The sequence below is a fragment of the Glossina fuscipes genome, unplaced genomic scaffold (genome assembly GCF_014805625.2).
Source record: "Glossina fuscipes isolate IAEA_lab_2018 unplaced genomic scaffold, Yale_Gfus_2 0, whole genome shotgun sequence".
NCBI classification, from domain to species: Eukaryota; Metazoa; Arthropoda; class Insecta; order Diptera; family Glossinidae; genus Glossina; species Glossina fuscipes.
Genome location: NW_023998414.1, coordinates 38009441 through 38028168, shown reverse-complemented (window position 1 = coordinate 38028168; position 18728 = coordinate 38009441). Strand labels below are relative to the sequence as shown.

General features: G+C 33.1%; 1 protein-coding gene across 1 annotated transcript in view; it reads left to right on the top strand.

Moving 5' to 3' along the window:
• Positions 1-6887, top strand: part of LOC119634270 (bromodomain-containing protein DDB_G0280777) — an 81676-nt gene extending 74789 nt beyond the window's left edge. The window contains exons 3-7 of the mRNA XM_038028357.1: positions 2177-2291; positions 3375-3535; positions 3723-3862; positions 3978-5465; positions 5630-6887. Of these exons, the coding sequence (XP_037884285.1) occupies positions 2177-2291; positions 3375-3535; positions 3723-3862; positions 3978-5465; positions 5630-6433 (2708 nt within the window). The 3' untranslated portion in view covers positions 6434-6887. The remainder of the gene's footprint in view (positions 1-2176; positions 2292-3374; positions 3536-3722; positions 3863-3977; positions 5466-5629) is intronic.
• The last annotated feature ends 11841 nt before the right edge of the window (positions 6888-18728 follow it).

Below are 18728 nucleotides of genomic sequence, written 5' to 3'. Positions count from 1 at the left end.
TGCCTTTGACTTCAACTGTTTGCACTTTAAATTTGAATTTGAATTTCCTTAGTGTACATGCCTGGGTATGACATTCCACCAGCAGATGAATACTATCTTACGTATAATAGCCAGCTAAACGATGTTATGTTCACCTTATGCGATATGGTAACATTGTCAAATTCAAGGCATAGACATATATCATAGAAGGGTCAATGCCCACCTTGCGAATTCCTGCATATTTGACATGGAGAAAATGAATAGGCATCGATTGTCAATTCAATCCATTAACGCTCCCCAAATTTTTGCTTGAACGTATTCAAAAAGCTCATCGTCTCTTCATGAACAGTAAATGGCCTTTTGGTTATAGAAAGAATTTTCTTTTTAAACTCATCACTGATGTTCATATAACCGTTAAATTTGTTGACCCAACCTATTGATAATATATGCTATCTATACATATATAGAACGATGAGAAGCCCAATTGCCTGTGTCGCTCATTTCGTTATACTTTCGCTGTGCGACTACTGAGTACTAAGCGTTGTTTCCCAACCTGCACATTTCTAAAAAAAAAGCCTACGTATAATATTTCCACTCAGGAAGGCAAACCCGGATTTTATTATATGTTTAGCCCGATACACCGGATCTGAATGCGAAAGTAACCCATATCCCAGTACACAAATATTTACGCTCTCTTCAATGTTTGATGAATAATCCGATATATTATACTGCCAGGAGAGGATTTTTTCTCTCTCATATACTCGCCAATCCTCTGAATGTTCTTATTCAAGCGATCCAAGAATCCGGCAATGTATCGTTTTAGAAATTTTATTATATTATACGCGTTACTTCTTAACATACATATCTTCTTCTTTTTCGAGATAAGCGGTAAAGATCAAAGAATCTGCAACACATAGCACGTAACCTTTTTCGCTGCCTTTGTTTGACTGCTTTGGCGCACTTCCATACTTTCGATTCTAAATTGTGATTGCAGGGGATGAAGTCACGAATCCATGCTTACACGCTTAGTTGCGTAACGATGAAGAAACTCAGATAAATTCTTCTCTAAATTCTTCATTGAAATGATCAAACAAGTCCATAATTGATCAGTTGTGGGCGAACGCGACACACATCTTGCATTAAGGTTTTTTTTTGCACATAAATGTGTTTTGCACAAAATAGCAAACACAGTTTCATATGAGATGCTTACGGTCATAGCTAAACGAGGCTTCTCAATTTTGGATTACCTAATATCATAGAATGGATTTTTTTTGCAATCGTTTTTGGTGTTGCGAACAACATAAACGACTTGATTGTGACCTGATTGTTCTTGGGCTTACGCGATGAAGTTTAAATTTCGATAAAGACTATCGCTCTTAAGGTTTATGAGGGCATCATTTAATCAACTTTGGTTTTCTTTAATTCTCCAAAAGTTGTATTTAATCACCATGTGAAAGTTTTTTTTTAGTTTTTACCGCATTGTCATAAAATTATAAAATATTTTTATATTTAAGCCCACACGCAGCCGAATAATATCCTTCTTCGAATATGGTAAAGCTTTTGTTTAAGTTGCTTCGATTCACATGAGAATAAATTACCCACTCATTTACTGTATTTATTTTCTGCGGCGGATTGGCTGCTTGAAGTGATTATTTCGTTTCATTTTGAACGCAGGCTACTTACGTTAATTTACTAGACATCCACAGTTGGGTACAATTGGGTGATGCAAGCTTCAACGTATCTACCTTAATTCCTCAATTAAAGCGGTTCTCATTCCTCGAATAATTCAGTATTTTAACGGATCGATTTTAACTTTGATACGATTATGCACCTATGGCTCATTATACATTGATTAGATATTTGTTATGCCAGTTCCTTTACGGCCGCATTTCAGGCACTCTATGTGAAATCTTGCCCTGTACACGTATCCAACGCATTTTACATAGTTAGAGATTATGTAGCGTTTTGTCTCTCTCTACAATTATTGGCGATGCATTTTTCATTCAGGCTTAGGACTGATTTGATGTTTGCTTATGCAAGTGTACAATACATTAATGACTCATTAAGAGATAATTTTCTCACTGTGTCTGTTTTTTTTTTTTTTTATCTATTTTTAATTACCGGACATATATAAAAACTAAATGAATTACTTTTCTTGTATATGTCATCTATACTTTGTTTTTTATTGTCCTTGCAGTTGACAATAGCTTCCAATTTGATGCAACCCGAGATCTCCTTAGAGAATTGGATGTAAATGATATCGTTTGGATCGGTCTTATGCGGCCACAAAGCTCGGATCGTTTTATGTGGTCGTAAGTATATAAAAATGTGAAATATATCTAAAATCAAGTTCTATTAAGAAAAAAGTTCGCAGCGATTTTCGCTGAAGCGAATTTTATAATCGTATATCTTTGATAACGCGATAGATACTACAGTGTACATAAAAAGTCCAAAATTGAAAAAGAAAAAAAAAGTTGTTGTTTACTCAAGTCAATAACACCTTATAAGAAAGTCGTAACACATGAAGCTATGAAGCTATGATCGATAATCAAGGTCTTTGTTTAGTTATAGTAGTAAAGTACAACTTATTGTGGGGTAACCGCAGTAGGGATCAAACCGTTGTTTTCGGCGCAAATGCCGAAGGTCATAACCATCAGACCATGCGGGGACCAACTGTCGATCAATAAATTATTATATTCAATTAAAAGAAGAAGAAGAAGAAAGGATTATTTGAAACCTGGAAAAATGACTAAAACTGGGATGTATTATTATACAATTTGTTAAGAGCAAAAAGAGTGCCTTCTATAATTAAAGATTACTTCTATTTTTACCAGCTCTGCTCTTATATAATATCATCAAAAGTTCTATGTAATTTAAAAATCAGACAATCCAGCTGCGTTTCGAACCCACGCCCTCGATAATTTAATGTTTCTCGACTCCTTTGAGATTCGATGCTTATTTATCATAAGACAAACAATACGGAATGTTTGAAACTATTTTGAGCACTGCTCAAGTGGTGACGTATTATCTGCTTAAAAATGGGTTAACTTTAAAGTGAATATGGTAGATACTGCGATTAATTTTTTCTTAATAATACCAGCGATATGGGTATCAAAGAGAAGCATTTCGGGTTTAGAATGCGAAAAGCATAGTGACGGGTAAGCGAGTGGCAAGGTTCGTCCCCTGCCGAATATAACTTTCTTACTTGCTTTATTTTTTTTAAATTTATTTATTCTATTCGCAATGTGTTCAAATTTCAAGATACGCGTTGACACGTTTTGGACGCAGATGATGGATGGTTCGTTTAATCCTATTCAATAAACTATAACTTAACTGCCTTTCCATTCTATTCCATATTTTCTGTTTTACTTTTTTTGCATATAAAAATACTTTAGTAATTCACGACCACTTGTAACTAATACTGGCTATTGGGCTGAATCTTTGCCTTTAATGGATGCACCGCTCTGCGCAGTTATTGATCCTATACGAGATTATCGTTGGCACGCATTGCGTTGTGGTGGCCCGGAAACAGCTTCGTTCCTATGTGAAATGCCAGGTACGAAAAATCACTTTCAAATAAATTGAAATTAAATATGAAATAATTTTTCATGACTTCATTGCAAAAAAAAAAAAAAAAAAAAAAAAATTAAAAAAAAAATTTTTCAACGAATTTTTAATTAATTTTTTAAAGTTTATTTTCACTTCTTTTCTTTCGTTTTGTTTATTTTTCAATAACACTTTAGTGCCCAGCTGGGCAGATGCTTGCATTTTGAAGGATATGCCAAATTTAACCATGCAATATATGGCAGATACGGCCAGCATAGAATTGATAAGAAATTGCCAAGAGGAAGGTCTACTACGGACAGCGTGTAAAGGCAAACAGGTAATACGAAGTACAAATTGTATGCAATTGCAATTCCATTTATGTTAGTTTCCAAAAAGAAAAAAAAAAAAAAAAGAGAAAAACTTCATTTCATTTAAATATTTTATTTAAATAGGATCGAGAACAAGCCCTACAGAGCTTAATATGCCCACGCGAACGTTTAGAGGCGCAACGCATTAATGATATAACAAACTCTCACTTCAAGTCAATGCAAATCATTAACAGTATACCAACTGATAATAACGAGAATAACAATATCGAATTGTTACCCATAGACGGCAACTATGGTTCGGTTAATGCAAATTCATATACGGATCAGGTGCAAACCGAACAGAATACAGTTCAAAAACTAATTGAACAATTTAATGTTGATGAGCTAATGCAAGCGGATGAGCAACCATCACAGATGGAAACTATTAATAATTTCTATAAATTGCAAGGGCCCATAGCAAAGCCAGTGAAAAAATCGGGTAAGAAATTAACGGAATTCACGAAGAAAGATTTAACTAAGCAACAGCTATTGGAAAATGAGAAAAAGGAGGAAATTCTAAAGATGGAGGAAATGATGTTAGGCGATCAGCCCATATCGGCTCAGCGAGGTGAACCGGAAATTGCTGAGCACATTTTAGAAGATGTCGTATCCAATGAGATAATGGAGCATTTACCTCACTCTAAAAAAGTGTTAACTGTACCAACAGCGCAAACCTTGCATACCATTGAATTAATGAAAGAAAAATTGCATAAAGGCGATGAAAAGCAAAATGAAAAGCTTTTGAAATTAAAATTCGAGAGGAAAATTATTGCAACAAGCAGCACAGCAGCAACCATTACCGCTAACACGGCTACTGCTACCACTACAGCGGCAACAGCGTCTTTGATTACCACAACAGATATAAATCTTAATACAGATAAAAGTTCCACTACCGTTAACAACTTAACAACACCTAAGCCCTTCACACAAATGCACTCTACTACAATTGTAATACCATCTATTGCTGCAGCTGCTGCCACCATAAGTCATCCCATACACCCTCAGCAACCGCATAGTAATGTTTTTACTGAGTCACCTCCTCGTTTGCCGCATACGAAAGAAACAGCAGACAATTCACACTTTATACCACCCATGCTGTTGGTGAAATCTCATTATGTGCCAACCAGTAAACATGTCGGCCATGGCGAACATCGAACGCTTGAATACCATACGGAACCTGTAGAGAAAGTTGAGCAAACTGCCAGCCCTGGCATCATAATAGAAATGGAAGGCACAACTTTAAAAACTTTAGATGACACAGCAAAACTAATTGTTAGTGAAAAATATAGAGATATAGAAGAAAGTACCATAAAAGCGGTAACGGAACAGGAAACTAATAGAAATAAACCAAACAACAATAGCAACAGTATTAGAATTGATTACAGTACCACTAAGCAACCTTTAGCTACTACCGATGAAACAAAACTTTATACAACTTTACAGACAACCATCATTAATCCGACTACACAGAAAATTCAAACTATATCCAGAAATGTTGCTGTTGTTGAACAACAAAACGATGACACTAACACTATGGATACAGCTGTCATTGCTATACAAGACCAACAAAAAAAACAATGAAGAGAAAATTGTAGTAGAGACAACTAAATCCGCATTGACCACAGAAAAGATGCATGATTTGGTTGCAAAAAATGCTACAAATATTGAAGAAGCACTCGCAAAAAAAGAGCAGAAAGAAATAGAGGAACAAGAAGAAGAAAAAGAAGTAGAAGAAGAAGACGATGAAAAAAAAAAAACGAGAAATGGCAGAAGAGAAACGAGTAAAAACAGCAATGTTGGCGTTAAACAGTAAACAAAAACCGGATCAAAAAGAACAAGCATTAATAACTACCAAAACGATAAGTTACACACAAACAATTGAACACGCAAACGGAATGACGGATAGAGCGACAACAGAAAAGCCAAAAGTAGCCATATATGCTGCGGAAACACAAAACGTACAAACTGAAATTTCCGTACAAAATGTAGAAGAAAAAGATGAAAATAAAAAACAAAAATCAGAACAAGAACAGGAACAAGAACAAGAGCAACAAGAAGAACAGGAACAAGAACAGCAAAAAGTAAAGCAAAAGGAAACAATTGTAAAAACTATGGAACACACAACATTTCCTACAAAGATGACAACAACAGTGAATAACAACAAAGAACCAATAACGCTTAACATAGAAATTGCAAAGGTAAACGAGAAACCAGAAGAAGAAAACATTTCAACTTCTAACAAACATCAACCCACCACGACCACAACCCCCACCACCATCACCACCACCACCATCACCGCCATCACTACCACCACGACCGCCATCACCCCCACCACTAGCAACGCCATCAACAATACCACGACTAACGTCGTTCCCAACACCAGCATTACGACACATTCAACGCACCCTGTAGACATCAATGTCACGCAAACAACACGTAATTTTCTAAAAGTAACCACTGAAGAGCCATATAAACCTAATCGGCGACGTTCGCTAACCAAGCCGGAGACGATGAGTTACATTAAAAAGATTTTAGGGTAAATAAAGGTAAATCATATACGATGTACCAAACGAATATTCAGTAAAGAGATAAAAAGAAATTTAATGCACAATTTTTTTCCAATATTTTGGTAAACTACTTGAATTATAACAACAAAGCAGACCAAAAAAAAAACAAAAATATAAAAAAAATAAATGAATAAATGAAAATAAAAAAAAAAAAAAAAAAAAACCAACAGAAAATTTAGTAAGAAACGCATAATATTTAGAAATATTTGATGATGAGAGCGGGACGTAAATGCCGCTAATAAAACTGGTATGTCAATTTTCAAAGTATACCGGAGATCAGCGAGCGAGTTTACATTACGTGTTTACATGCTAAATACTGAAAGAAGTTTACGAAATATTTGCAAAACAAGAACGCAGAAGTACGCAGATAATAACACACGTAAAGAAAAAATGAATTAAAAAAAAACCAAAATGCCAAATATTAAAATAGAATTTTAATAAAAAAAAAAGCAAAAGAAAGAAAAAAAAAAAAATTATTTATTAATTAAGTTTTAAAAATAGTTCAAATTAAGACAAATTAAATGAAATATGAAATGTTTGATGAAATTTAAAATCGAAAGAAAAGCGCGAACATTACAAATATAGGAAGAAATGATGATAAAAAAAAAAAAAAAAAAAAAAAAAAAAATTTTAAAATTAATTCATTTAAATTTTATTTGAATAGAGCGTATAATCAGAACGGATCAGAACGATCGGAATCGGATAATGAATTTAGGATGAAATCAAGCAACGCTTCTCCACTTCAACTGACTTCACGAAGCCTACCTAAGAACCATCCGGCTTAGCGTGAAATGTTGATAGCCTCCGTTGATTGATTCGAGAAATATTAGTTTGCCTTTTAGTCCCTGTCGATAATTTAATGAATGAATTTTTAATTGATGTTCGCTAGCGAGAATATAATCCGCTAATGCGTCGAAAATTATGAAAAATCTCAAGATACTTTCATCACTTTGTAAGCTGATGCTTTACAATATGTATTGGGCGCAGAGAGAGAGAGAGAGAGATAGGGAGGGTGTTGATCGATTCGAAGTATTTAATAAATTAAGATTTGAGATGTTGAGCTGTGCACTTACGTTCAGCTACGCCATCCATGCGCATTGTCTTACGACCAAGAATTTTTCATTAACCAAGTAATTTTCCTTTTCCTTATTATTATTATTATTATCCTTATTATTATTATAATTATTATTATTACTAATAGTATTAGTTATCAATATTATTATTATTTTTATTATTATTATTGTTCTTGCTACCATTATTCATTTTAATATATTTATGAAGATGATTATTATTATTTTAATTATTATTGGGTTTCTACATTCCTCGGCTATCGGGACTGAAGATTCACCCCATTCTCGGATATATTAAACCAAAGGAATTGATCTCAGCTTTTCTGTAATATTCTTCTGATGCTTTCTTGATTGTTGTCTGTTACATAAATGCTGCATTGTTGCAGGTCTATTGTATCTTTGTTCACCTTATTCGCATGGTTTCCGTCTAATTGTATTTGCTTCCCCTCATGTGGCTACTGCTACTAATTTTGTCTAATTTCATCAACATATCTGTGATAGGGCATTCATTCTCTTGGCGATCTAAAATGTGTTCGTCAATTTGTGACATATAAGCCCGGTAGGTACGCTAACCTCTGCTCGGCAAGCTGGCGTCGTAGATTGATTCTTTCATTGGCACATTGTACTTTTACATGGAGATTCTTCTTGTCCTGCTCGCTTCATATAGGTGCGCGCCACTTCCATTTCACTAATCCCAACAAGTAGGCATATACTGGTATAGTGCAAGTATTGATTGCTTTACATTTGTTTACATTAGTTGAGCGTGGTTTTGAGTATCGTAGCTGATCTTTTCTCAAATCCGAATCTAATTTTTTCCTTCATTTCCCGCACCGCCCAGCATAGCTTTCAGTTTAGCTTTCTTCATTGCTTATTATAATTAAAATTATTATTATTATTATTATCGTTATTATAATTAATATTATTATTTATATTCTTATTCATGTTATTAATTATTGTTCGTTTAATTGTCATTCTTATTATAGTTATTATTGGAGTCATTGTTAAGACATCTTTCTTCTCCTTTTTTTTTTTTAATTATTGTCAACCTCTTTTCCTGACTGTAAGCGTTGTCTTTAGAAGCGTTAGAAACATTTTCTTTTTTTTCGTTTTTTCTTTGTTTTTTTTTTTTTTTCTGCACAATGAAAATAAAAACGATAAGAAAATTGTTCGCTAATAAATCAAGAATCTCTTACTAAGCTAAAAAAATGTTTGCATAAGAGTTGATCTTATTTTGCTGAGAATCATTTCAGAATGAATTTAATACGTATGCTCGAGCAATTAATAGACATAGTGTTTGTATATGTATATATATATATATATATATATATATATATATATATGTATGTATATATATATATATGTTCAATTTTTTATGATGCCAATTATTTGAAAAGAATTAAAAAAATATTTAATAATTTATTTATGAAATCTGTTTAATTTACTCGTTCATTGAAATAATTAAATAAATTTCTTACATGTATTCACACACGCACAAGTTCATAAGCAAAATAAACAAATAATTATTAATATTAAAACGTAATTAATATCAATCCTCACACACCACGAAAGCCCTTCCCGCTGATATGAAAAAGAAAAAAACATAAAATAAACAAAACAGAAAAATAAGAGGAACAAAAAGGAAAAGGAAAAAAAAAAAACAACAGAATAATACTAAAACACGAACATCAATCTGAAAAATACTATATATATATATATATATATATATATTAAATAAAAGTAATTTAATAAAATCGTATTAACCGCCTTTTATTGCAATTATTTTCATGCTTTTTACATATTTTCGCTTTCATATCTTTTTGTATATGTGAATAATTAACACTTTCTATTTGGCGCTACAAACAATGACAATGTATTTCAATCACAAATCAATCAATCTATCAAGTTTTGGCGAAAATTTGCATTCTCGAATAAATAGCAATACGATAGGGACGGACTAAGTAACATCGAGTTGAACTTTCGAGGGGACAGATGAGAACGAAAGCCGAGTTGTTTGTATTAAATAATTGAGGGAATACATCGATTGGCATAAACGTACTAAAAGGATTAGAATAAATATGTTTGCATATCAATTTGCCGAGTTTTAGTATTCGTTCGTGCTCTGTAAGGCCCCGTATGATCGCCTACGAGAAATTGAACTCTTTCGCTCATCTCCATCTCTCTCTCTCTCTCTTTCTCTCTTTCTCTCTTTCTCTTTCTCTTTCTCTTTCTCTGCCCAGGTGGATGGCACAAGTATCGCAAATTATAGGTAAAAGAAGAGACCTGATCAAAATTGAAACTCCAGGCTTGAAACGTATATTTCTTGAATCTTTCTTTGCCGGCGTCCGCAGGTCGACGATCGCTGTTTATTGTACTTAGAAGGGCTGACGATGGACGCATACTTGATTACACATACATTGAATCGGAATCTTTATGAATTTACTTTTCTCAGCTCGTCTGCCTGTCTGTCTGTCTGAATTTCTGTCAGCTTTTCCATCGGCCGCTCTGTTCATCTTTCTGTTTATTTATCTTTCTGTTTACATGACTGTATGACTTTCGTCTTTCCATTTATCTGTCTAATATCTATAGGTTCATGTACTTTGGGTTTTTATTTTTAAGATCTTTTAAATAGATTCAATGCAAGATATGGAAACTTTAATCAATCACTGATGTGAAAAATTTAATCTGAAAAATTCAAATTCTATGGATCCCTTGTAGCATCATCTCACTTACAGCTGTTCCTACGAAAAGTAAGCCTTTTTACGGCAAAAAGGTTAAATTTCTTATCATTTATACGAAAAATTACTCCACAGTAGCAATTTAATATATATAAAAATTATTTACAAAAGACTTGGACCAGGTAAGTCAAATTTTTGAAAAGAGATTCCGTGAAACGTAAGCCTTCTCATATCAATGAACCGTAAGTAAGTGAAGAATAATAAGATTTTTGGGAAGAAGAAGTAATTTTTGTAAATTTGGATCAGGTCCACGTACAGGGTTTACACTTTCGCCCTTCCCCTTTAAAAAGTATGCCATTATACGAAAACAATATGTAATTTTTGGTATTTTATTAGAAAAATAAAACACGAAATTTAAATAAGCAGACTATGTAACCGTCGATCTTACCCCAACAGCTTTTATCATAAAATATATTACATATTATATAGAGCGTCACTATCCCATAAAAGGAATACTGACCACTTCACGATAATTATCCTAACAGGGCTTCTCTAGATACGTCGATGGACTCATGAAGCCTATTTTCCGCTAAAATGTTGAAATTGATACAAGAATTTCGATGCAGGATCCCGCTTGTCCACAGCTTCCTTTTTGGCAAGATGGAAAAATTTGAGGATAATATTGAAACCAATCGAGTGCTTTAAGCGGATTTAAATACCGAATTGACTTATCTTGATACTGGAGATAAATCTCTGCCTTAGATATAAGATGACAATCATTAAATAAGTGTTTTTTTTTTTTTCTCTTACTTTACAATAAAAATTTCGCCAAAAAGGTGAAAAATCGAATGCTCCAACATAACCTCAAAGAAAAAGTTCAATAGAGAAAGTACGTATGCTCCAAAAGGGAATCATTCCGGGAATCACGCGACAAAAAATTTATTATCATGTTACGCGAACGTTTTCCATTGAGATTAACTGCATTGATGAAAAATGACCACAAACCGCACCCAAAGCGTATTTTTGTATAGATAAACCGACTTCAGGAACGTCAGATGTGTTTTCTTTGCACTAAGGGGCCAATAAGCCTTATTTCTAAAATCATTTAAGCAAATATGAATTTCGTTACACATACACGAAGCGTAGCCGTGGGTTCATTGTTTTTTTAATAAGTTTCAACAATCTCCGCACGCTGTACAATTGTGCATGTGTTGTAATTCGCAAACAAGGACAAAACCCAAGCAATATAATGAAAATAAGTTTGATTCAAATCTCAATCAGAAGGATGTCTTAATAGCGTTTACTTTCGGAATCACAAACATGACTTAATGGCCCAATATGCAGAGACATATAAAAATATACGCTTTTTTATCCTTGGCTTTTGTTATCTTTCATTTAAGATAGCCGACATGAGATAGAGATGGAAATTGTCCTCTCCCCAATTATCGCGAGAGGCACTGCCAGTTAAGGCCTTTCTCTCTGTTCTTCTGCTTGCGTGGCATTTTTGATATTGTATAGTTTCGACCTTCGTAATTGCAGTCCTAAAAATAGGCATGGTCGGTATGAAAGCAACTAATTGCATAATTCTAAAAATTGTAAGAAATAGTAAAACTGAATTTTAATAAGATTTGGTTGATGCGCACTCTCCAAAGCATATATAGTCTCTTTCTATATATTGCTTAGACTTTGATTGCATCTCGTCAAGCGACAAATCTGTTTTGTTTCGCTTACAGCGTTTCTATTAGATAAGGAAAAAAAATAAATAAATAAATTCCAAGCATCTAATTTAGTACAGTGTAGAGTGAACTCATTTGATTAATAAGCATTCGTATGGTCTATAAGTTACAATCTCCCTTACTTTCGGTGACGGTATTTGTCCATCAATTTTATCGATATCTAATAGTAAATACGTTTGAACATTTGTTTACATTGTCTGCTTATTACATAGATGCCGTGAAACTGCTTTGAAAGTATCGCTGCGCATAGTTAGATGTTGCGTGTGAAAGGCAAAATGATCGGATGTGAGCCACAAGAGCTATTCATTGCGGTCCTAGTTATTATCATCTGGCAGGTATCGAAAATATATTTAATTTTACTTTCAGATTCTAATGTTTAGTCATTCTGACGGAAAATTCCATAATGACCGCAAGAACTGGGCTAACTACATATGACTTTATATTCATAAGCGAATATCGCCCATATTAGTCATACTCTTTTTATGTCTTCCATCGATTATGCTATTGGAGTCTGTTTCCGTTTGCCCGCCGTATTACATCGATAGGCTTCAACGTATTGTCAACCGTATTACGCGCATTTTCCGCATTTTCTCTTTCGTTCACACTTTTTCAAAATTCTCCTTCCCTCTCAATCGTTCAACCTTTTCGAAATAAAATAAAATTATATTAATTCCACTTAGTTCTACCCCTTCGGCTCAAAGATTCACGCGACTTTTAAATTCTTTAATGATTTTTTGAATATGTTCACATAAAAATTGACCGAAAATTCTTAAGCATTTAAGTCTTGATCTCTTGATGATGGGAATATTACCAATAACATTATGGAACAAGGTAGCTTTTCGCCTGAATTATTCATATACTTATGTTATAGTTGCTTGCAGTTAAGTGCATTGACCTATAGCTTTATAGTTGCAATAATAATAATCAATGGAAATGGAAAATGAAATAGAAATGAAATGACATGGAAGCATTTTTTCATGTACAAGCAAGTTTTGGATAAGTGGGAAGAAGTACATAATTTCGGAAACTAAGCGAGAAAATCTTAGCTAAGAGAAACAGTTATAAGATACAAAATGACATCGTTTACGATTGTGTACGTAGATTATTTCTTTGCCTTGGCTATACATAATTTTGATATAGCGGACTCTATGGTGTCCTAGGTGTATTGATCTTTCAGATCTGAAGGATCGGAACTCAAGATTCGCTGGAAAATTTTATGTTAACCATGCGTTCGCTTTAATTCAGCAAATTTATACAAATAGATTTTTGTGTTTGTTGTTTTTGCGTTTTTCTATGCAAAGCATTCTATGAAACCAAAAAAGTTATAAAACAAAAATAACAATCAATTAAACTTAATTTGCATAGGGATAGGAATTAACATGAAAAACTAAATAATAAATAAACAAGATTGACTACTTGCCGAATGTTGGACACCCATCATCTATGAAACAGGACTTTGTTAATTTGTAACGAATGATTATAGCATCCATCACATTATTGCAAATAAAAAAATAAAAAAAATGTTATTGAATTCCTTTCGTTGCCATGTCCAGTTTAGTCCAGTCGTTTACAATTTTAGTTAAATTTTTGAACGGATCTTATATTTCACGAGTGACTTCATTATGCCGACTTGTAATGTGCTTTGTTGGACCTATGAATCATAGGTAAATGCCTCTTTTATCTTATGGATAGTTACGGGATTTTCAAATCCAATAGCTAACCTATTATAAACGCTTCCTCGCGTAGAGTTGTTGCAAAAAACTGCTTAGCTCTAGCGAAATGTGCAATAAATGATTCACACAACAAGGCAAAAATTCAAAACTTTATTTTCAAAAAGCAATCGAATTGATGAAAACGTAAAAGTTTACTAACACAAAACCGAATGAAACTAAAAATTAAAAAAAATAAATAAAAATAAAAAAACGAAAAACTACAGTCCTAGTACTTTATATATATAGTAAATCAACTGCTCAATAATTGATTAGCTTAATCTACATACAAACTGGATTATATATATATATATATATATAAAAGAAAAAAAAAAACCAAAAACATCTACAACAACTTCATTATAAATCCAATGCATTTTTTATGAACCTAAACTTGAGTTAAATCTCATCATAGAAATTTCCATTATTTGCATTTGTTGTTTTTTTTTTTTTTTTTTTTGTTCTTTTGCTTTGAGTTCTTTTGACGTTTCGCCAATGATTAACCCAGGAGATCGTACAAATTTTTCGTTTATAAATTGTCGGAATTTTTATTGAGAAGCACTTTAATGCATACCAAATGATTTCCATGGCAAAATCATTCTTAGCAATAAAGTTCGGTCGCGTTTCGAGCTGGACATTATATAATTAACGTTTTTCTGATTTCTTGCAAATTTCTACGTATTTCGTTCAAGTGTTCTAACAAACAACAAGGCGACGCGATAGCGAGAGCGATCGCACAATGTTGATCAGTTATTTTCAAAACAAATTGCAAAAAAAAAAAAATGTCGACGGTATATGGAGGTACGCTTACCGGAATGATTGGGATAGTGCTCGCCAAACCTGCTTAAAGGGCGTATTTAAGTACAAAACTCTGCCCAAATTTTTTCTTTTTTTTAAAGCAACTTTATATTAAATTTATTTAAAATCTCGTATATATTCAATATATATATTCAATATATAGGTTCGATCTGGCTTAATAACAACATCTGCGTTTAATAAAGAAAAATTGAAGATGGTAAGTATCTAAGCTAGCTTGCCGTAAAACACGCGATCACTGCAAATTTTTCGGAAATTTTTTTTTTTTTTTATTTTTATTTGTCTTATTGATGCTTTCAACCTTTTCAAATACGTGGGAAAAAATTCATTATTTACAAGAAATTTTTTCTCTCTCTAAAGAGACTGTCTTTCCACTCTAAAGAGACTGTCACTGTCAAATCAACACGTGCTGAGCAGCTGTCTATTGCTTAACTCGTTCAATCTGCTATCAGATATCTTTAAAAAGTTTTTATGGACATTAGAAAACGTTTGCAAACAAAAAGGTGGTACTATACCTTCATCGATCGCAAATTGGTATTCGGGAATTTAAATTTGATTGGTCTAGACCATACCTGATTGTAGTACGATTAAGCGCTTAATGGCTAAAGGGTACATCACTTACCAATTGGGCAGACACCCACTAAGCTGCGGTCACTCATTCTATCTTTCTTTCCATATTTCTTTCGAATTATTATATCGTGCAATATCTATAGAGGACAATTCCTGACTGTTTGAGTATAACAAGAGAAAAAAAGAGAAGACCGTATATCCGACGACGAATGTGAGATTGATGAGGACCTGAAACCAGTTAACGACACAAAATTAAAAATTTAAGATAACATTTTTGATCTCGATTATAAATTCGGATATAGAAGTACACATTTCCTTTGTCCTTTCGCAATACATAAAACATAAGACAAGAGATTATGTCTTTAATATGTCCAATAAACGCGGCTAAAGCATTAAGTTCTCGAGCAAAGGGACTGACAAGGAATATTTGAACATGACTGGAATTTAAAGGATCAAAAAAGCAAAGTCCAGAAATACGAAACCGTATCCTTACGCTATCGTTTGAAATATAAATCAGAGCCCAACCGTTTACTGCTTGTCTCTGGCTTGTGGAATAATAGAATACTTCATAACCTTTTCGCAAAACTCCAAGAAATACAAATTTCTTGCGTTCGCACACTTCCCTCTTCACTTCTTTTTTGATACCTCGCCTACCGTTTTTAATACTAGGTTTCATAAAAAATCGATTAGTTTTCATGCAAATTCATTTTATCACATACGCGTACATTTTCGTAACAATGGGAATATGTAAAGAGGTAATGTTTACTATGTGGCAAATGTGACATCATCACTCCTATGAAACGTAATGAAGTAAAGAACGAATAAGGAAACATAAAAAATAGTGTTTTTAAGTAATGAATTCGAAAAGTTTGACTAAATTTCATCTAAAAACTAATGAACGAATTTGTGCTCTAAGGCATATGTAGTCCTCTCGCACTTCTTGGGGATATTTGCAAAACTCTGCTTGTATAATGATGATGATAATTTCTGATAGTAAGAAAAAAAAACAAAAAAAAAAAAACAAAAACAACATCCAAGTAAATTATTTAACCTGCAGGATGTGCAGGTTAGCAGGTGTTTTCAACATATTATATTATTATCATGTTATCGTCAGGCTGCTATTATAACAAGTAACAGTGTTAGTCATATAGAGGCGAAAATGCTTTCTTCTCCGTTTGGTTATAAAATTTGCAAAAAAAAACAAAAATTTAAGAAATAGTAATATTTTACGAGATAGGTAAACATGACACACACACGCAATTAAGAAATTTTTATTTGGTTTAATATGGGGCCGTTACTGTCTGCCTGCCAAGCGAATGGCCAACTATTTGATTAATTGAAAACTAAAATAGATAAGCGATATGAAATGTTTTTATAATCAAATACTAAACGATCTAGTATAAGATATATATCATAAGTTGTAAATTGAATACTTTTAATATCACAAGTGTATTTTTAAGCGTGTGACAACAACTTTCAAAATCGATTTGCGAACGTGAACGTGGAAGCAAATCTTGATTTTTGATCTTAACTTTTGCAATATTCAGCATGTCACTAGAAGAGAGAGAGAGCGAGAGAGTGAGTGAGAGAGAGAGAGGGAGAGAGACAGACAGAGAAAGAGAGATAGATAGATAGAGAGAGAGAGAGAGAGAGAGAGAGAGAGACTAGAAGAGAGTATCACTAGAAGAGATTGAAGAGTGTGATGGCCAAGCACGACCAAATAGATTTAGAATTTCACGCCACTTGAAAACCTATATCGAAACTAATGTCGGCGATGCTGACGATTAGATAATCGAATTGATAAATTCAAAGATATGTGTACACCTTTTATCGTTGAAAAGTTTTTTATTCTTTAAAAATATTATATGCCTTTCAAAATATTAATATGTTTCAGGCCACGAAAACTTCTCAGTTCGAATTTTCGACCAATACTTTCTATTATTATCAAGGGAAAGAAGAATACTTAATGAGTTTTTGGAAATCTTCGGCGATTTTGTAGAAAACTAAGAAATTTTTCTATTGCAACCTATATGTCATCTCATATATAAAACAATTTTTTTCATTCGTTCTTTGAAGTTTTAAATCGAATTGAAGTGATTAATTGATTCGTATATTTCCGATGTTAAATTGTTAATTAAGTTTTTTCAGTTTTTAATCAATAACGAGATAAAAACAAAACAAAACAAAAACAAAAAAAAATGAAATAAAATGACTTAGCAAAGTACGAAAGTTTTTTAATTAGAACCTGCGAAGGATATAAGGATAAGAAAGAATGGTTTTCTTCATATTAATGACATGGCAACATTTTACAAATAACTCACATATTGTACATTATTAGATTAGAATTACCCATCAAAAAGAGATATATAGTTTTTGCATCCTACACCATTTGAGATACAAGGATTTATTGAGTTTGTGCGGACATACAGCCAGAACAGCCAGAAGGGCTAAAAATGGATTCACCTAGGGCACCCTAGATGGGCCCCTAGGGTTTGCGATAGATAGTGCCACATTTTAAATCGATTTAAGCTTTTGTGTCCGTTTGTCCACCGTCCGCCTCATTGTCTGTCTAATATTCTCTGTTCGTGTAAATCTGTCTTCAAGCAAAATGTCATCGTTTTGATTGACTTCTCACGACATATTGCACGAAGAATAAATCCTATCGAAAATGATTCAGATTAGATGATTTTTACGGCCACTATCCACATTAAGCATTATTTGGATGAAATGGAACATTTCCATATAAATGTTTCAATAAAAGAATAACTTTTTTATTTAAGAACTTAATACACGCTTACCATATGTAGAGTATCAGGTAAAAGTTTAGCTTTTTCTATGGCAACAAAATCTATTTTTTATTATTTCATGATAAAACTTTGTGCAGAAGAATGACTTGACATATAACATAACCATCCTACACATTGCCCTCTTTTTTGTATCGTCTTTCTTATAAGGTTTTCTATGAAAAGGATACGAGATCAAAAAAGATCAAATTTCTATTATCGTATATAGAAAATATGGCTGAAGAGTTGAATTGACAAAAAAAAAAACAATTATAGTGAACTTGAACCACGTTGAGATTCATGTTGAATTCTCTCCAGAATCCCAGTTATCCCCAAAGGATCAAAAATCTCAACTTTTGCATAAAAGAAAAATTAATTTTTACTACCTTACATTTTAATAGGCGATGTGGCGCAGGACATATGTTTAAGTGCCGACCTCGCCCGATTACACCATGTGCGCTTGTTTAAATTAAAATTCACTCGCCTTCATTTGTTTTAATTCCATCTTTTATTTCTTTGGTTGCGTTCTGGCCTTAGCCATCCTACATCATACATTTTCTATTGAGTAGTGTGTAATCATTAGTTAGACTCTGGTTTTGGCTAAGATATATATTAGTAAAGTTTTGCATGACACATATTGGTCTTCTTCTTCTTTTTTTTTTTTTTTTTTTGCCCACAAATTCAAAGTCCCTTGGTGTTTTATGCGAATGAGCAGCGTCTTCAGTAATAGCTGCTATGGCTTTGATTTTTCTAAACACCTACATTCACGTAGGTTGACGTGGATTGTTCTAGAAAACATAAGAAGATGTACATTGTGCCCTAATCCCCTTTACCGTCCTCTGCGTAATGAATTCAAAAAGTTATTCTTTCAAATCCTCGAGCTTTCAATGTGCAAGTAGATGGCGATAA